This window comes from Bombina bombina, chromosome 9 (genome assembly GCF_027579735.1).
Source record: "Bombina bombina isolate aBomBom1 chromosome 9, aBomBom1.pri, whole genome shotgun sequence".
NCBI classification, from domain to species: Eukaryota; Metazoa; Chordata; class Amphibia; order Anura; family Bombinatoridae; genus Bombina; species Bombina bombina.
Genome location: NC_069507.1, coordinates 139187536 through 139209826, shown reverse-complemented (window position 1 = coordinate 139209826; position 22291 = coordinate 139187536). Strand labels below are relative to the sequence as shown.

The window sequence follows — 22291 nt, the reverse complement described above, 5'->3', positions numbered from 1 at the left end:
TACACTTATACATGCAGATACACACACACTAGACAGCATACACTTACACATGCAGATACACACACTACATAGCATATACTTACACATGCAGATACACACACACTACATAGCATACACTTACACATGCAGATACACACACACACTACATAGAATACACTTATACATGCAGATACACACACACACTACATAGCATACACTTATACATGCAGATACACACACACACTACATAGCATACACTTATACATGCAGATACACACACACACTACATAGCATACACTTATACATGCAGACACACACACACTACATAGCATACACTTATACATGCAGATACACACACACACTACATGGCATACACTTATACATGCAGATACACACACACACTACATGGCATACACTTATACATGCAGATACACACACACACTACATGGCATACACTTATACATGCAGATACACACACACACTACATGGCATACACTTATACATGCAGATACACACACACACTACATGGCATACACTTATACATGCAGATACACACACACACTACATGGCATACACTTATACATGCAGATACACACACACACACACACACTACATAGCATACACTTATACATGCAGATACACACACACACTACATAGCATACACTTATACATGCAGATACACACACACACTACATAGCATACACTTATACATGCAGATACACTACATAGCATACACTTATACATGCAGATACACACACACACTACATAGCATACACTTATACATGCAGATACACACACTACATAGCATACACTTATACATGCAGATACACACACTACATAGCATACACTTATACATGCAGATAAACACACACTACATAGCATACACTTATACATGCAGACATACACACACTACATAGCATACACTTATACATGCAGATACACACACACACTACATAGCATACACTTATACATGCAGATACACACACACACTACATAGCATACACTTATACATGCAGATACACTACATAGCATACACTTATACATGCAGATACACACACACACTACATAGCATTTACTTATACATGCAGATACACACACTACATAGCATACACTTATACATGCAGATACACACACTACATAGCATACACTTATACATGCAGATACACACACTACATAGCATACACTTATACATGCAGATAAACACACACTACATAGCATACACTTATACATGCAGACATACACACACTACATAGCATACACTTATACATGCAGATACACACACACACTACATAGCATACATTTATACATGCAGACACACACTACATAGCATACACTTATACATGCAGACACACACTACATAGCATACACTTATACATGCAGATACACACACACACTACATAGTATACACTTATACATGCAGACAAACACTACATAGCATACACTTATACATGCAGATACACACATTACACAGCATACTTATACATGCAGCATACACTTATACATGCAGATACACAGACACTACATAGTATACACTTATACATGCAGACACACACTACATAGCATACACTTATACATGCAGATACACATACACACACTACATAGCTTACATTTATACATGCAGACACACACACTACATAGCATAAACTTATACATACAAAGACACACACACAGTTATGGATACAGATAGACACACACAATACATCATATATGGGTATCTGTAATTCATTGCATGGGGTCCTGGGGTTGGCAAGCACATTAGCTGGAAGTCTGCGGCTGCCACTGTTTGTTACCCTGGTATTAGCATTGCTCATTGTATAAAACTGAAGGCATGCTAGTATTATCACCAGGGGTTAGACATCATCACTATCAGAGGTAGGTTAGAGAGGTCACCATCAGAGGTAGGTTAGAGAGGTCACCATCACCCGTGGTCAGAGTGTATACAGGGAATCTAACAGGTATCTAACCCTGTGAAAGCAAAGCCAGCTGCTTCTGAGTATGGGCCCAATAGAATTAAAAAATAAATATATATATATATTTTTTTTTTTAATGCATGGGGCAAATCAGGACATATGGCTAGCAATCAGTGACAGGGGGACAGACCCCTAAAATCGGGACAGTTGGGGGGTATGTTTTTGATGTCTACACAATCAAATGATTTGCATTGTTTATTGGCACCATTTTTTATGTTAACTAAAAAAGTTTCAGAATAGAAGATTGGATTTTTGCAATGTTACCCAACTTCATATCAGATGTTAGGAAGAAACCAAAAATATACAAAATGGTACCTACTCACACATGTCGCCGAACGGCATCACTACATGCTATTAAATTATAACAATTAACATACAGGACCTTCAACTTGTGATGTAATCACTAACCCCTAAAAATTCCATTGTGTTTGTCATTAATTCTGCACATTTAGATTTTTGAATATGAAAATCGGTGAATTGTTTGTATTTTAAACAGTTTTAATTTTACTTTTATCAATAAAAATATCTTTTACGATAACCCCGCTCTCATCGTCTACCATCTGATCCTATGTGTGGAGCGATATTCTGCCACTTGCACTAAGGACTCTGAGCCATTGATCCTCCCACAGACGCTGTGGGCACCTGACGTCTGCCTTTGTCCGCCGTAGCGGATTGGACCACTGGAACGTGAGAGTCTTTCTCCTATTGGACCGTCTGGCGGGCGACTAAGGTTCCGTCCTGTCTAGTTTGGCATACGTTTATGCCGCCTCACTTGTGAGTACTCTTCCATCTGTGTGTGCTGTCTGCCTCTATCTGCATATTAGCGACACCACGATACTGTCCCATAAGGCGCCTCTCTCTGTTCTCTGCCCCTACAGATATCTGCCATTATCCTATTTTTGGGAGTGCTGCCGTTAGATCGGGTGGCCTGCGGTGTGGTATTACCTTGCCTCCCCCGAGACTGGTTTTGGTTTATGTGCTTTGCATCTCATACCTGCGCACCCCAACAAGGACTCAATCCTCGTTTTTTCAAAATGAAAATTACAATTGTGTGTAATTTTTTAAAGTGCTAATTTCAAGCTTCAGGGGTATTAAAGGCAGAAGCATTTTAGGATTGTGTTTACAGGTAACACACACTGATAATAACGGCCAACAGAAAAGAAGCACAAGAATGTGATCAACCAGTGTGCGTTTAGCCACCAATGAAAGGAGCTACACACGCGACGTTCCGTTCACTGCCAGTCAGAAGTGGCAGTTGCACGCAGCCACCAGCAAGACTTTGCAGAGTTAAAGGGACAGATTACCCCCAAAAAATTCTCCACTTTAATTTGTTCCCAATGATCCATTTTACCTTCTGGAGTGTATTAAATTGTTTACAGGTAGCTCTTTACCCTTATTTCAGCATTTGGAATAGCTGATTTAGCTTGTGGTATCCCCACCTATACTGAAGGTTTCTATACTTAAGTCCATACAATGTAAACACAGCCACAGCAGAAGTAATTACACTCCCGTCGGGGTGTAAAAGAGATAACTCATAAAATGTTCATTTTCCATTGTTCTCTAATTATTGAGCTTTGGAAGCATGTGTGTGTGTGTGTGTGTACTAGGGCATATGCGATTTAAAACGGCGATTAATTGCAGCAATTTAAAAACCACGAGAGTATGCAATTTAAAAATAAATAAATCTGTCATGAAAACGGAGGCGGTGAGGGAGGATGAGAGGCGGACCAGTGTGCGGATCTGAGAATGCCCGCAAAATGGCCATTATTACAGAGATTGCAGAGTGTGTGGGAGCCTTCATCTGGGAGTGGTGTGGCGGTGGTCAAGCGGTGGGACATGCGCTCAAAGTTATGAGCAATAAAGTGAGTAGTGTACAAAAACTTTAAAATGCTTTTTTTTTTTATTAACTTCTGTGACGCATAGCATTGATTACATTCCCTGTCTGGGTCAATTTTAAAATATATTTTAATTATATATGTTCAGTAAATTGCTTGTAGGGTGTTCGAATTGTAAATAATATATTGTTAATATAAATAAAGACTAGATAGATGATGATATAGAGATAGATACATAGATGGTGATATAGAGATAGATACATAGATGATAATTGTTATATATTTAATATATAATGAAGTTGAGTGTAGAAGATAGATCAATCAATCATCATACACAGTGGTGCAGTGCACAATAATATCTTAAGTTTAGTATTTTTCCCTCTAAGTGTTACTTTTTAAATTACACTTACCATTAATCTTATACTAGTTTGCAGTCCAGTAGTGTACCACACCACAAATATTTTTTCTAATTAATATAAAAAATGTTCTAGTCTGTTCCCAAAAAAGTAATTTTGGTTAAATACATTTTATTTTGTCATTCTTTATGGTGGATGGATGCTGCTGCAATGTAAGTAAGTTTATAAAATATTTTTTTGCAATAAAATAAATATTTAATCATTTTTTATTGTAAGTTGCAATCAATGCAAGTCAGTTTTCTTTATCATTGCAGCTAGGCTAGTGCTGCAGCAATAAAAAATTATTAATGCATTTTGGTGAGGCAAAATATCCAAAATAGCTTAAGGCTTAAATGTGCAATGTATTCATTGTGTCAGGTGTGCAATGCCCTATTAATCTGTGGATGTGCAGCCAAAAAAAAGCAGCCCTGAGTACGCCTAACCAATAGTGTTTAAGAAATAAGAAAATAGCTAAGCTAATATAAGTCAATTCTATTGTGAATGTTGTTTAAAAATGCATGCTCTATTGCTCTTGAACAGAAATTAAATTAATTAAATTTAATGAAGGAAAAAAAAAGAAGTGTTTTTTACTTTTTAGGATGTCCCTCCCAGTCCTTTACTGTTTCTGTGTGCGTTTGTTGTTTTTCCAAAAAGTAGAACTTTTCTCCCCTGACCCCCCTACCATTCTATGTCTATTTTTTCCTCCCTCCCACCACCTTATTCTATAACTCTTATGTTCAACCAACAGCAAAGACTGCCTGGTGTGTCGTCTCCTAGTATCAAGTTCAACAAAGTCAGCCAACAGCTGTAGTTCCAGATTGCAGCCCGTTTCTTCTACAACAGCCAGCAAAGTCATCCTGCAAGTGCACTGCAAGCCTGTTTCTTCTACAACAGCGAAGTCATCCACATCCTGCAGCCTGTTTCTTCTTGTATTTGGATAGCTTCTGATTCTGACCAAACTGGTGTGGAGAGAATATGGGCCAAGGTTTGAGAGAGGCGTTGGCCTCATGGGGACTCTGTGTGGAGCAACAAGTATCAATCACCATCACAGACAATGGCACAAACATTGTCAAGGCTGTCTCTCTGAATAAATGGACAAGACTACAGTGTTTTGGGCACAGGTTGCATCTTGCAATTGAAAATTAAGTGAAAGATGAGCCTCACATTTCTAGAGCCACAGGCTTGCACAATAATTTTTTTGGACATCTCACACAGCTGGAAAAAGAAGATGGCATTAACTCAAGCCCAGGAAGAACTTCAACTTCCAAAACATTCACTTATAACAGAGTCCCCAAAAAGGTGGATCTCAAGACAACAGATGATATAGAGAGTTTTAGAGCAACAGGTTCTCTCTGCAGACAGAAAAAACACATCTGGTTCCACAATCTTCTTGAATCTGTGAGTAAGTCACTGGGTCAAGTTCAAGATTTTACTGATGCCCTTTCTGGAGAGAACTACGTCAGTATATCACATCTCAAACCAGTTCTGCATCTGTAGACAACATAAAAACACAGAAGCGCCACATGGCCCAATATTGCAGGATGCAATTAAGGGTATTTGGTTATATAGATACACTCACATTAGGTCAGGCACCCCTGATGGTGCAGAGGGAGCGGTCTGGGATCAATAATAGTCACCCAGAAGACTGTACTCCGGTAGATGTTCAGAACTCTGCAGAGGATGATATAGAACACAAAAGGTGCCTATATGGTCTAGTATTGTCTAGATAGACATGTGATGTGTAAAAGGGTAAGTATTTCACTCACATTTAGTAGAGCACCTCCCTTGGTGCAGTCAGAGCAAGCTGGGATCAATCTAGTCACCCAGCAGACATATCCGGCAGTCTGGAACTCCCAAAAAGTCCAAAAAACAAGCGATAATAATGGTGGTCCGGCAGCAAGTGGTAAGTATAACAAACTTACTTTATTAAAATGTTTAAAATATAATAGCAACGCGTTTCTCAGCCAACCAGTGGCTACTTCATCAGGCTTAACAAAATGATTGCTGTACACTTGCTATATATGCCAGACATACAAACTTCAAGCTTAGATAATGAGTAACACCTGAAATGGGTGTTGCTCAATTAGGCAAATCATAAGGACCAGTGGAACCAATCAAAAATTGGGAACATATTATGTGACATCACTGTTCCCTCTGCACCATCAGGGGAGCCTCACCTAATGTGAGTATCTATATAACCAAATACCCTTAATTGCATCCTACAATATTGGGCCATGTGGCGCTCCTGTGTTTTTATGTTGTCTACAGATTTCTGATCTTGGATTGTGGCCTAGATCCTTTACAGATAGCTGCCTTGACCCTTATCACCACTTATCCACTGTGGACCTCATTCAAATTCAAGACTCTACTCCTTTGACACCAGAAGTTATCTACTTATTTATTTCTGTATTTGATTTATTTATTAACTATTGTTTACTAATTTTTAAACAACACTTGTGTTTATATTAATATTTAGTTATTTGCCAAAGATTTAATTTTGTATATCCTATGTGATCTGCTTCCTTACTGTTACCATCTACATAACATCACAAATTGTGAGCATATTATATACGGCCTTACAAGGGCGCCCCTTATTTTTAACATTTTCTCATTACAGTTCTGCATCTATTTAACACAGAGATACTGGCTCTGGAGGAAGATGATTTTGACCTGACCAAGACATTGAAATCCAACATTTTTGAATATATGGATAGAAGTTATGAAGAAGATACTCAACATCTGCTAGATATGGCATCATTCCTTGAGCCACGATTCAAGACAAGCTACATAAATGTGGATAAAATTCCAAGCATCAAGGCCAGGGTGGTGTCTGATATGACCACTATGTCTGAGCAGCAAGTCGTGCAGGAGACAAGTCAAGCAATCAGCAGCCCCCAATGCAAAGTAATTGTAAATGTAGAAGACACACTGCCAGCAACTGCAGCAGATAGTCCTCCTCCTGCAAAGAAATCAAGAAAGTCTTAGGATGCTTTTTTAAGACTGAGTCTGCTGCGCCATCTCTAACTTGAAGAAGTCATAGCATCAGAGCTGAACAGCAATCCTGCTTTCTCCCTCCATTGATAGTGAGACAAATCCTTTGCAATGGTGGAAATTGGAAACTACATCAGATTTAACTTTCCCAAATTGAGCAAGCTTCCACAAAAATATCTTTGTGTTCCTGCAACAACTTCACCAGGAGAGGGTGTTTAGCACAGGAGGAAATGTGGTGACCTGCAACAATATGTATTACTAGAAGTGTTGAATATAATCGTTGGCACGATGCAGACTTCAACGATTCTGCATCGATGCAGTCAAGAGCCCGAATCAATTCATGTGATGACGTCACGTGACCCTGCTTCCAGGACCAACAGAGGCAAGAAAAAAACATAAATTATGCTTACCTGATAATTTAATTTCCATCATGGGAAGGAGAGTCCACGGCTTAGTTCATTACTTGTGGGAATTAAGAACCTGGTCACCAGGAGGAGGCAAAGACACCCCAGCCAAAGGCTTAAATACCTCCCCCACTCCCCTCATCCCCCAGTCAGTCATTCTGCCGAGGGAACAAGGAACAGTAAGCGAAATATCAGGGTATAAATGGTGCCAGAAGAACAAAAACTAAATTTAGGTCCGCCTACTGGAGAAACGGGCGGGAGCCGTGGACTCTCCTTCACACAATGGAAATTAAATTATCAGCTAAGCATAATTTATGTTTTCCATCTAAAGGAGAGGAGAGTATACAGCTTAATTCATTACTTGTGGGAAACAAATACCCAAGCTCTAGAGGACACTGAATGAACAAACGGGAGGGTAAAAAGGAGGCAGACCCTATTCTGAGGGCACCACACCCTGCAAAACCTCTCTCCCAAAAACTGCTACTGATGAAGTAAAAATGTCAAATTTGTAAAACTTTGTAAAAGTATGTAAGGAGGACCAGGTAGCCGCCTTACAAATCTGCTCCATAGAGGCCTCATTCTTGAAGGCCCAAGAAGAAGCCACAGCTCTAGATGAATGAGCCATGATCCTCTGAGGAGGCTAAATGTCCTGCTGTCTCGTAAGCCTAGCTATTAATGCTCCTCAACCAAAAGTACAAAGAAGTTGAAGAGGCTCTCTCCCCCTTGCGTTTCCCTGAAAAACACTACAAAAAGAAATGTAGACTGTCTGAAATCCTTCGTAGCCTGAAGATAAAACTTCAAGGCTCGAACCACATCCAAATTATGAAATAACCTCTCCTTAGGGGAAGAAGGGTTAGGACACAAAGAAGGAACAACTATTTCCTGATTCATGTTACGGTTAGACACAACCTTGGGAAGAAATCCAAAACCAGTGCGAAGAACAGCCTTATCAGCATGAAAAACCAAATAAGGAGACTCACATTGCAAAACCGCCAAATCAGATACTCTGCATGCCGATGCAATAGCCAACAGGAAGAGAACCTTCCAAGAAAGAATCTTAATGTCAATAGTGTGCATACGTTCAAACAGAACCCTCTGCAACACCTTAAGAACCAAGTCAAGCTCCAGGGTGGCGCAGAATGTCTAAAGAAAGGCCTAATTCTAGACAGAGCCTGAACAAAAGACTGAACAACAAGAAGCTCCGCGAGCCTCTTGCGCAACAAAATCTGTACCTTTAAGGAACTGGCGGCAAGCCCCTTCTCCAACCCATCCTGGAGAAAGGATAGAATCCTAGATACCTTAACCTTGTGCCAAGTATATCCATGTTTCTCACACCAGGACAAGTCCTCCAAACCTTATGATAGACGAGTGACCGGCTTCCTGGCCTGAACGAGAGTATCAATCATTCTCTCAGAGAATCCTCTCTTGGCTAAGACTAAACGTTCAATCTCTACGCAGTCAGTCTCAGAGAATCTAGATTTTGATGTTGGAAGGGACCCTGTACCAGCAGGTCCCTGCGACAGGGAAACCTCCATGGCGGAGAAGATGACATCCCCACCAGACCCGCAAACCACGTCCTCTGTGGCCATGCCGGAGCAATCAGTATAGCCGAAGCTTGCTCCTGCTTGATGCGGGCCACTACACGAGGTAGAAGTGGCAACGATGGAAAAATGTAAACTAGGCTGAACCCCCACGGCACCGACGAGCTCTGCCTGGGGATCCCTGGACTGCGACCCGTATTTGGATAGCTTGCAATTGAGTCTGGACGCCATGAGATCCATCTCTGGCGTCCCCCATCTGTGACAGTTCTCCGCAAACACCTCCGAGTGGAGAGACCATTCCCCCGGATGGAAGGATTGTCTGCTGAGAAAATCCGCTTCCCAGTTGTCCACACCCAGAATGTGGATTGCTGATAAAGAGCAGCTGTGGGACTCTGCCCATACCAATATCCAAGATACCTCCACCATTGCTAGAGAGCTTCTTGTCCACCCCTGATGGTTGATGTAGGCCACCGCGGTAATGTCTGTCTGGAATCTGATGAAGCTGAACGACCCCAGAGCATTGCGGATCGCTCAAAGTTCCAGAATATTGATCAGGAGTTGAGACTCCTATTGAGTCCACCTTCCTTGTGCCAACCTGGCACCCTAAACAGCCCCCCATCCTGCCAGACTCCTGTCCGTGGTCACAATCTCCCAGGACGGTCTCAGGAAGGATGTCCCTTTGGACAGTTGTTCCGTATGGATCCACCAAGACAGGGATACCCTCGTCCGATCGTCCAGAGAAATCTGTTGGGATAGGTCTGAGTGATCGCCGTTCCACTGCCTCAACATACACAGCTGAAGAGGTCTGAGGTGGAACCTGGCAAATGGAATGACATTGATGTTGGAAACCATGAGCCCAATTACCTCCATACACTGAGCCACAGAGGGTCTTGAGGAGGACTGAAGGGCAAGACAGGTGGACACAATGGATAAAGAATCTATTATCGTGCCCAGGAATTCCACCCTGTTGCTGGGAACCAGGGAACTCTTTCCTTAATTTATCTTCCATCCGTGAGATTGGAGGAGAAGAAGAAGAGCCCTTGAGTGTTCCTATGCGAGACTGAACGATGGCGCCTGGACTAGGATGTCTTCCAGATAGGGTGCCACAGCAATGTTTCTGGATCTTGCTACTGCAAGAAGCCCCCAGAACCTTCATGAAGATTCTCGGGGCCGTCGCCAGACCGAAGGGAAGGGCCCCAAACTGGAAGTGTTGGTCCAGAAACGCAAATCTCAGGAACCTGAAGTGATCCCTGCGGATTGGCACATGAAGGTAGGCATCCTTCAAGTCTATTTTTGTCATGAACTGTCCATCTTGAACTAGGGGCAGAATAGATCTGAATCATTTCCATTTTGAACGATGGAACGGACAGAAATTTGTTTAAACATTTTAGGTCCAGAATCGGGCGGAACATGCCCTCCTTCTTTGGGACCATGGAAAGGTTTGAATAGTACCCTAGACCTCTCTCTGCTGGAGGTACTGGTACAATTACTCCAAGAGGAGAGAGATCCCTCACACATTCAAGAATGAAAGTCCCTCTTCTCTGGTCTTCAAGACAGGTTTGACAGGAGGAATCTGCCCCTGGGCAGATGATATCTGAACCCTATCCTTTAAACTTGGGTGATGACCTCCAGAACCCAAGGGTTCTGAACATCCTGCAACCAGACTTGTGAGGAGATAATCTTCCCCCTAATCGGTCCGTTGACCGGTTGGGGGCCGCTCCTTCATGCAGATTTTTCTTCGGGGCTTCTTGTTCTGCTTGGACTTATTCCAAGACTGAGCTGGCTTCCAAGTTCCCTTGGACTGCTCCGCTTTCGCTGCGGGCTGCTGGCGATGGGCCTTGTCCGAACGAGGAGGGACAAAAAGTAGATCCCTTATTTTTAGCCATCTTATCCTGTGGCAGGAAGACACCCTTGCCTCCCGTGACCTAGGATATGATTGAGTCCAGTCCTCGACCAAATAGGATCTTTCCCTGAAAAGGAATGGATAGAAGCCTAGATTTAGAGGTCATGTCCGCAGACCATGACTTCAGCCACAGAGCCCTACGGGCTAGGATGGATAAACCTGATATTTTTCATTCAGGCAAATAATTTGCATATTGGCGTCACAAATAAAAGAATTAGCTACCCTCAAGGATTTAATTCAATCCTGTATCAAGTCAAGGGGAGTCTCCCTCTTGACCATCTCAGACAGCAATTCGCACCAATATGTCGCAGCTCTGTATACTGCAGCTACTGCCGCAGCCGGCTGAAATACAAACCCTGTGTGCTGAAACATCTTTCTCAACATGTTTTCTAACTTTTTATCCATGGGCTCCTTAAACGACAAACTATCCTCGAGAGGAATCATTGTACGCTTCACGAGCTTGGAGATGGCACCATCCACCTTAGGAACAGTCCCCCAAAGCTCGAGCTGAGAGTCCGGAACGGGGAACAGTTTCTTAAAAGAAGAGGAAGGGGAAAAGGATGAACCCAATTTCTCCCATTTATTCTTAATAATGTTAGCCATCTTAACAGGAACCGGGAAGGTCTGAGGCACCACCCTGTCTTCATATACATTATGAAGTTTAGGAATCGAAGGTTCCTACGGTAGTTTTGGTTCCGGAACCTCCAGCGTAGCAAGCACTTGTTTCAGTAGAAAGCGTAAATTTTCCACCCTAAACCTAAAGTCAGGTTCCTCCGCAGCCGGAGGTTTAGATGACACAGACTCCGACCCAGAAGGAAGAGTCTGAGTTGTCCTTGTCAGCAGATCTTTCCGAGATATCCATTGGAGTTGAAGACCCCTTAGGCCGCAATATTTTACCCTACACTTGCGCTTAGCAGAACGTGGTAAGACACTAATCACCGCAGACACCGCTGTTTGCAGTTGATCCGCAAGATCTGACGGCCAGTGGTCCTCTCCCTCAGGAGGATTAGTCGTGCCCTGGGGAGCTACATATGTAATCGGAGATGAATGTAGGGAACGCACCTCACGGGACGAAGACCCCACAGAGGTTGACGGCTCAGTAGTACTAAACATCTTATTATTTCTAGATGTAGTAATCTTGTCAAGGCATGTGAAAGAGTTGAGCAGGCAGCTCTAACAGAATAAATACCCTGTTGTCATTAGTTGACAGCACAATCTATATCTTGTGTTCTGAATGAATATCATAACGATAGGCTTACCAGTAACAGAGTTTATCGGTCACTTTGGCCTTAACAGTCACACACTATTCACAGATTGTATAAACTATTAACAATTTTGCAGTACCAGAATAAGGGGCTGCAGCACTACTTATTACTATTGCTATCTAAGCTCCAATGTCCATGCGCCCTTGATCATTTTTCTTTCTATCCATTTTTTTGTACTCACACCGAGCAGTGGTTTATCGGGGGTGGGGACCTCAGATATCCCCTTCCAAGATTTTGGGCAGCATCCACAGAGGAACATTTATAAACTATCACTAGTCTCTCACATAGTGCTGATTGAACACACTTCTTTCTAAGAATATATATATATATATATATATATATATATATATATATATATATATATATATATATATATATATATATATATATATATAAAAATAACACAAAAGAGACTTACACTTGCTGGATTTTCAAAAACAAATTTACTGTGACCGTGTAACGTTTCGGGGATATTGTATCCCCTTCCTCAGACACATGTGATACAAAATGAAGTACATTTATAGCAAACAAATAATAAACCCCACCCCCTCAGACCAAAAAAACGCCAAACAGCAGTTGTCAAGGTGTTCATTTATGATAGATTTACACAGTAGGTAGTCTGGTTATCATTTGTAGTGATACAGCACTCAGCGGTATAGCTGAGATATTGTGGGTTGTCATCTGCAGTGACGTACTGGGTCTCAGAGCAGTACTTCCTGTAACATGTACTGAGCGGAATCGCTCCGTGGACGGCTATGCGCTTTTAGATGATCCCCACAATATACGCATGGTATGTAACTTTAATGCCTCATAGATTGTAGACAGCACAGTATTATGTGGAGGTGTTTGTTTCTGTGTTTGCATTTGTATTCGGGCTGTGATGATTACTGATGACTTTTTATTCTATACTTAATGGGTTTTGAGATCCTCTAGTGTTTTTATTCCCTGCTCTCCTATTTCCCTCTTATTTCACGAGTCACTAACACTATTAAGATTGATACTTAGACAGTCTATACATATCCCTATGTTTGTCAGTATGACTCAGTGGTCACCTTGACAACTGCTGTTTGGCGTTTTTTTTGTCTAATAAGGGGGTGGGGTTTATTATTTGTTTGCTATAAATGTACTTCATTTTGTATCACGTGTCTGAGGAATGCGATTTATGACCATTCACTAGCACCCTGGTAGTTGACGTTTAAGTGAGAGTGCACTTCCCTGCTACTTTATTACTATATTGTTGCTATTTGGGGATTATAGGTGAATATGGATACAGACGTGGAGGATATACAGACTAACATTCACAGAAGTGGATGCAGCTAGAATACTATTTAACCCAGAAGACGACATTACGGGATATGACAATGCACAGGCCGTGTATCTGGCCCTCCTGAAATTGAAGAAGAAAGAGATAGACTTAAGATTGCATGGGGTCTATCTATCAGAATATTATAGGAGGAAATTCATCCCCAGGGGCTTTAGGATCCGAAACCTTCCAACCATAGGACTCAACAACCCTGAGTTTTGCAAGCGCTGGTGCGCAATCTTAAACAAATGCTCGCTGGATCTGATCCTGCTGGTCACCGAAGAAATTAGAAATCTACTTGATAGAATTAAAAATGAGATCCAAGAGTGTGAAAATTCGAAAAAGATAATCATGATTGAGGATACCTCAGAGACCTGGTTGGACAAACTTGCCACACAGATTAAAGAATACAAGGATACTCTTGTCCAATTTAAAAACAGAAAATTACAGACTGTGTGTGATGATCATAAGGAGAAATCCGTGTATCGATGGCTAAGTGGGGGTGAAAATAGGAGACCCTTCTCGCAGAGAAGGAGGAGACAGAGATACCACACTAAACAAACACTCCAGACGGTAGATACCAGCTCCGGGTCCGATTCAGATACCCTACATGGGGCAAGTGGACACATTGGGAGTCAACCCTCGGGCATCAGGTTTTTCAGGGGGTCACCAGCAGAGCTGGTCAGAGAAGAAGAGGAGGAGGCCCCACATTCGCAGGGGAGGTTGGAGAGAGAAAACCACCTCTTCCACCCAGGTAACAGCAAATTCTGAGAGTACAAAAGACCTGGTGGTTAATATCAGCAATCGGGTCTTATCTACATCCGAATTGAAGGTGTTGAATAGAGGCCTTAGTTTTGTTCCAGCCTGTAGAGGTGATGAATTCAAGGTTTTTATTGATTGTCAAAAGTTCCAGAGATCACTGCGGCTGAAAGAATTTTGTAAGAATGGCCCCAATACTGATAAAATCCATTCCTTTAAGACCCAGAGTGCTTTTGATCCTCAAAGCAATAACTCTAGTATAAAAACCTTTATGAGGCTGATTCCGGATGATATAAGTGGCTATCATACCAACAAGTTTCGTAACAATGTATCTGAACAAGAAATTAAGGCTATTTCGTCCCTCTCTAAAGATCCAGAGGTGCCGTGGTAGTCCTTAATTACAGTGACTACAGCAATGAGATCAAACGACAATTAAGCGATGTCCATACCTATCAACTTCTAAGTAAAGACCCTATGAGTGGTTTTCTGTCCATTATTGACCAGCACATCCAGAAGGTCCTTGACGAGATGTGGATTGATATTGAAATCTCGAAATTCTTAAGGATTGAACATCCAGCGTGTCCAATTTTGTACACGCTGCCGAAGATTCATAAAGACCTCAAAATGCCCCCTGGAAGACCGATTGTCTCGGCCAGAAATTCCATTACCTCAAGATTGGCCACATATGTCGACTACTTTCTGCAGCCACTAGTGAATAATATGAGGTTGTATCTGAGAGACTCATCACATCTGATTGAAGAATTAGAAACAGTTGTCGTTAAAGAGTCCTAGTGACAGCTGACGTGAACAGCCTTTATACGATCATTCCGCATGAAGCAGGGAAAATCTGCGTACAAGAGGCTCTAGACAGATACCCATATATTGGACCTCCAAGAGACTGATACAAACATTGAACCTGAGTCTACGGTTGAAATAATTCCGCTTTGAAGGTAAATTTTACCAACAGATCTCCGGCACGGCCATGGGATCAAATGTGGCCCCCCTCACTAGCTAACCTTTATATGGAACATTATGAGACTACTATTATGCAGATTCACAGTAAGCCTGAGGTACTTTTCTATAGACGCTATATTGATGACCTCCTCATTGTTTGGAGGGGGTCAACAACACTTCTTGAGGATTGGTTTCGGTATCTTAATTCCTTGGAGAATCCTGTGAAATTCAAAATGAGCCACAGTACAACATCCATCGAATCCTTGGATCTTAGGATCTCCAAACTAGGAGGTGGCCGACTGGTCGGCATCACTCTACAGAAAACCTACGGACAGGAACGCATTACTCTGAGCTACTACCAGTCACCCTCCAGCTTTATTGAAGGCTATTCCCAAAGCACAGATGTGCAGGGTCATTCGCAATAACAGTGAAGATGAAATTAGGAACAGACAACTCTCTGACATGGAATAAATATTTGCAGAGAGGCTACAACCCACATTTGATTGAACACAGTAAGATCGGTGGCAGAATCTGAATTTGGGCTACCTAGTTGTGACAAAAAAAAAAAAAAAAAAGAGGATGAAACACGTATGACCTTTACAACTACCTATAGCCCCACTACAAGAACATTGGGCAACACTTAGAGAGCATTGGCACTTAGTGCAGAGTGACCAGTCATTACCCTTTAAGAATTGGCACGCTCCAAGGGTTGGCTTTAAACGTGATAAGAATCTTAAGGACTCATTAGTGTTCCCTGATCCTGTCCACTGTTACCAACGTGACACCTGGCTACAACAAAGGAAGAAGCATGGTTGCTACAGATGCACTGGCTGTACCACTTGCAGTGCAATGATCGAAGGATCATCATTTGGACATCCTCATCAACAAAAGAGGTATCAGATTAGGCATTTCCTTACCTGCACCACTACATTCGTAGTGTGTCTGCTGAACTGCAGCTGCGGGAGTTTTTACGTGGGAAAAACCATTGACGATGCAAGGACACGCCTCGCTAATCACAGGTCAGCGATCAGGAATGCTCTGAAGAAAGGGTCTAGCGAACAACCAGTCGCCAGGCATTTTCTGGAAAAAGGAAATGGGGTCCAAGACCTTCGCTTTACCCTCATCAACCACGTTCCCCCACTCAGGCGAGGTGATGATCGGAAGAAGCTCCTCCTCCAGGTTGAGGAGAAATGGATATACCGCCTGAACACTTTACAACCCAATGGTTTGAATACAATGTTTGACTGGCACTGTTTTCTATGAACTTTCCATGAGAATCCAGGGTCCCATTTATTTGTATACTATCTCCCATTGAGTTAGTTAAAGGACCCGCCTTTGGCAGAGAGTTCACAAATCATCCCTTTAGTCTTTCTTTCTCTCTTTCTGTCCCTTGTTCTCTCACTTTTATATTGAGTATGGGTTGGTTTGTATATCCTGTATTGCTGGTGGATTTATCTTGGATTGGAACTTAGATTTATTTAGTGGTGACTTTGTATATCTTTTTAATTTAATTGGTCCTATATCTCTTTGATCACAACTAATGTCTTTCTATATTGTGTAAATCATAGTTATAGCAGGTTTACTACTATGCCACTGCCAATCCCATTTCTAATGAGTGTTTTCCCGGTGTTATCCACTATAGTGTATATGAGTATCATCACTTCTTAATATCTGCTCCTTTTGAGCGATCGACATATGCACATTCTGCCCCCTTTACATTCTGTCCCCGTTTAGCGGTCTAGGATCGAGTATGATATTAGTTCTCAAAGTTTCTGTGCCAGCGTTGTCCTATACTGTGTTTATATTTTGAGCATATGGTTATTCGTCTCCAAGGTAATATGAATGCTTTATGCTGATTGGCCTATTTGTGGGCTGTGTTTTCATTTGTCAGTGTACGGCCAATGGGACTTTGTGTGTTTAATAAACAGTTCAATAAACAGTTTGTGGATGCTATATTATGTTCATTTATGATAGATTTACACAGTAGGTAGTCTGGTTATCATTTGTAGTGATACGGCACTCAGCGGTATAGCTGAGATATTGTGGGTTGTCATCTGTCAGCGCGATAGCCGTTAGATGATTGGCTGTAGACCAAGCAGTGACGTATTGGGTCTCAGAGCAGTACTTCCTGTAACATGTACGGAGTGGAATCGCTCCGTGGACGGCTAGGCGCTTTTAGATGATCCCCACAATACACGCATGGTATGTAACTTTAATGCCTCATAGATTGAAGACAGCAGTTTGGTTCTGTGTTTGCATTTGTATTCGGGCTGTGATGATTACTGATGACTTTTTATTCTATACTTAATGGGTTTTGAGATATCCTCTAGTGTTTTGTATTCCCTGCTCTTCTATTTCCCTTTTATTTCACGAGTCACTAACACTATTAAGATTGATACTCAGACAGTCTTATACATATCACTATGTTTGTCAGTATGACTCTGGTCACATTGACAACTGCTGTTTGGCGTTTTTTTGGTCTAATAAGGGGGTGGGGTTTATTATTTGTTTGCTATAAATGTACTTCATTTTGTATCACGTGTCTGAGGAAGGGGATACATTATCCCTGAAACGTTACACGGTCACAGTAAATTTGTTTTTGAAAATCCAGCGAGTGCAAGTCTCTTTTGTATGCTGTTTATGACTATTAACTGGCACCCTGGTAGTTGACGTTTAAGTGCACTTCCTTGCTACTTATATACATATATATATTTTCTTCCTTCACATAGGGGCTCCCATGAACCTCTTCTTAATTAAATGCATATTTATTCACACCAAAAGATCACTATTAACCATAATGATCACTTGACTATTAAAACATAGAGGCTTAATTTTAAAGAGGGGATTTGGGGCTTTAACATAAATGGGGGTCTCTAGGCCTTTTTAATGGCCTGTTAAAATTTAAAATAAAAATGTTAAAACACATCACATAATTGTACTTTATACCCCCAAGACTTAAAGGGACAGTCAACACAATTTTTTATTGTTTAAAAAGATAAATAATCCCTTTATTACAGATTCCCCAGTTTTGCACACAAAACACGGATACATTTATACACCTTTTACCTCTGTGATTACCTTGTATCTAAGCATCTTCTGACAGTCCCCTGATCACATGACTTTATATTTATTATCTATTGACTTGGATTTAAGCCAATCAGTGCTGTGTTGTGCACAATCCACGGGCGTGAGCACGTCGTTATCTAGATGGCTCACATGAACAAGCCCTCCCCTGTTATGAAAAGCTAATAAATAAAAGCATTTGATCAGGGGGCTGTCTTTAATGGCTTAGAAACAGACAGAAATTAAGAGGTTTAAAGTATGTTAATATAACCATGTTGGTTGTGCAAAGCTGGGGAATGGGCAGTAAAGGCATTATCTATCTTTTTAAACAATAACAATTTTTGTGTTGACTGTCCCTTTAAGGGAGCTGAGATGGGGGGGTTTAAATACCCCCCCTCCCCATCCAGCTCCAATGTGGGGACGTCACCGGCATCGCTGATTCCCCCAGCAATGCAGGACCACTTGGCCACCTTGTGAGGCTGCGATTAGCCTTGAATGTATGATGATACATGGTCGCCATGCATGCTGAAAGCATTGCGAGCAGTTAAGGCAGTGCTTTCCAAACTGTGTGTCGTGACAGTGTGTCAGCAGCAGTGTGTAGGTGTGTCCCTGCTTCAGCACAATTTGTTTCTGAATTTAAATTTTTTTTTAAATTTTTTTTTTTGGGTTTCCAAATTTCCGCCTGCTTGCTACGCATATCACATGGTTGATACGTGATTGAAACCTAGTGGGTTACAGATCATCTTAACCTATTGATGCAGCTCGGTGGGAACTAAAACTATTCCCATTGGCGGCTTTGGCAGCACATTGGCTCCTGACTGCACGTGTAGTCTCCTTAATTGGCTCGTGACTGCATGTGTAGTAAGTAAATCGGACAGCAGTGTGTTTGCAGCGTGGGCAGTAATCAGTTGGACTCACAGAGCTCTGAGGGCAGCAGCATAAATGCTGAGCTGAAGTCAGAAGTCAAAGTGTTTGTTTGTTTTTTGCAGCTAGCTCCCAGTAGTGCATTGCTGCTCCTTCTCTTGATATATGGATAGGAAGTGGAAGTTTAAAATTGCTTGATGATGAAATGCAAGTGTCTGTATTTAATATTCCACAAAATATTCAGAAACTGTGTTCATCCCATCAAACTCATACACCCATTAAAATAGTAAGTAGCTATTGGTGTTATTAAACTTTTTTTTTAATTCTTGCACATACTTACATTCTGTTACTTGTAAATACATTTTGTTATTATATAATTTATGTATGTGTCTGTATCTCAAACAAGTTAGTTTAACCTCCTGTTTTGCTAGTACAACTGAATTACTGTGTCGCGAAATGATGTAGGTCTAAAAAGTGTGTCACCAACATAAAAAGTTTCGAAAGCTCTGAGTTAAGGGGTTATGATACCAAAGGTAATCATCTGTATATAAAAGATTTTTAGGTCAACAACCAACCAACTAAACATATTTCACCATAACCAATAACAAGCAAATTAAAAAACAAAAACCAACCTTAGCTGTTCTTCAAGCGCAAGCCGAATGCCGTATTCTTTGGCTGTTTCACCTGGAATGCGGTTTATACCATGATTGCTAGTAAAGACATAAAATAATTTAATACAGTTATCACAAAACATATTTAACACAATAAATGTCAGAAGCAACAGCCTTTCATGTAGTTCCTGTACCAGCATATTCCTCTATAAACAAGGGTGTGTTTGTGTGTGTGTGTGTATTATATATATATATATATATATATATATATATATATATATATACACATACATACACACACAGACACACACAGTATCCCACAAATGTGAGTACACCCCTCACATTTTTGTAAATATTTTATTATATCTTTTCATGTGACAACACTGAAGAAATAACACTTTGCTACAATGTAAAGTAATTAATGTACAGCCTGTATAACATTGTGCATTTGCTGTTCCCTCAAAATAACTCAACACACAGCCATTAATGTCTATAAACCGTTGGCAACAAAAGTGAGTACACCCCTAAGTGGAAATGTCCAAATTGGGCCCAATCAGCAATTTTCCCTCCCTGGTGTCATGTGACTCATTAGTTACAAGGGAGCAGGTGGGAATGGGGAGCAGGTGTGTAAAATTTGGTTCTATCGCTCTCAAACTGGCCACAGGAAGCTCAACATGGTACCTCATGGCAAAACTCTCTGAGGATTTGAAAAAAAGAATTGTTGCTCTACATAAAGATGGCCTAGGCTATAAGAAGATTGCCAAGACCCTGAAACTGAGCAGCAGCATGTGGGCAAGACTATACAGCGGTTGTACAGGACAGGTTCCACTCAGAACAGGCCTTGCCATGGTCGACGAAAGAAGTTGAGTGCACGTGCTCAATGTCATATCCAGAGGTTGTCAAGCTAAAATACAAAGTGCCCTTTTAAAATTACTAACTGCAATTTGACTTTAGTCTTAGAATACCTTTGTCTAAAATATTAAAAATATAGAACAGTCATACATCACCCAAATAAACAAATCAATGTTTCAGCTTCCAGAGTCTCTCCGATAAATCCAATTTCACTTCATAAATTAAAAGAGGTAACTTTTGCTAGATGGATAAAAATTAGGCCCAGATTGCTTTATAATAGACTGGACCGCAAGGCAGCAGTTTGTCAGCCAAAAATTCAGCAGCAGCAGCCCTCTTTTTCTCTCTTGCCTGGGGTTATATCACGCAATATAATCCCTCCCCTTTTTATTTTAATAATTGGTGAAATTAGGATGATAGGCCCTTTGGAAGCTTGTCCCCGATTAGTTATTTGGGAGATTTCATTTTCAACAGCCACAGGGGGCAGTAGACAGACACAAACAGTTTCATTCAAATATTGCTGCAGTTCAATTATCTAATCTATAAAATGTTTATCAAATAAATTTTATATTAGTAAACCTGTCTGGTCATATGTTTAATATACATTGATAATATTTTATTATTTTCCCTGATTATTTTAAAGTGAAATATCAGTATTATTTCTATCATCATCATCATATTATTATTATCTTATATTCATATAAAAACACAGCATATTTCACATTCAGTACACCTCTTTCTGAGTGCGTAAAACGTATGACATAATTTGTATTTTTTAGATGCCTGAAAAATTAAAGAATAGGTTATTTATTTTTCAATTAGCAGACATTTACATTTAATATTATATGAACCGACAATTTCATATCAATTTATTTGTATCTATTATTTAATAGTCTGGGGCACATATTTAATGTTTGAAAACTATATATATGATTTGTCCAAACTTCGGATCCTTAAGACTTCGATGATTAAAAAAAAAAAATATATAAAAAACATAAGTTAAGACATGTTAAAATCTTAAACTTATGGAAATTAGGCACAATTCTTTTTGTAAGATTTTTTTCCCCCCCATGTCATACAGGGACTTGAAATGCTAATTTGTCTGGGGCTGCATATTGGAAACTCCGCAGGGGACAATCCACACTTAGGTGATATGAGTCATCTCTTCAGCTAAAAACTGTTTTTTCCTGAATCTAATTAAGCTTCAAACAAAATCCAGTGAGCCATGGTGTTAAATTATCACATGTCTGTTGGCATATGCTTCTCTCGTATCAGAAAGTATATTGAGAATTTTCAAAGGGCTTCTCAGCATATTTTCCACCAAAACACAAACTATTGGCTCCATCAACCCAGGGGTTTGTGCTGGTTAATGAGACAGATGCTCTCTTTTGAGCTCTTAGATGTTATGTTAATCAGGAGAAAGTATTCAGTGATAAAATGAGCATGCTCAAACTTACTATTTGAGAGATTTCATACTTATTCTATCTTAATATATATATAGCCCACTGATATCTACAGATACCCTGACAACTGGAACCATGTCCTGTGGTCCCATTCTTTCTGGAACCTAACCCCGGCATAAACTGAGGGATATATATATATATA

The 22291-nt window shown here is 40.7% G+C and overlaps 1 protein-coding gene across 1 annotated transcript in view; it reads right to left on the bottom strand.

Moving 5' to 3' along the window:
- Window positions 1–22291, bottom strand: part of LOC128640077 (uncharacterized) — a 227037-nt gene that overhangs the window by 62928 nt on the left and 141818 nt on the right. Inside the window, exon 8 of the mRNA XM_053692408.1 lies at window positions 19859–19936. Within this exon, the coding sequence (XP_053548383.1) occupies window positions 19859–19936 (78 nt within the window). The remainder of the gene's footprint in view (window positions 1–19858; window positions 19937–22291) is intronic.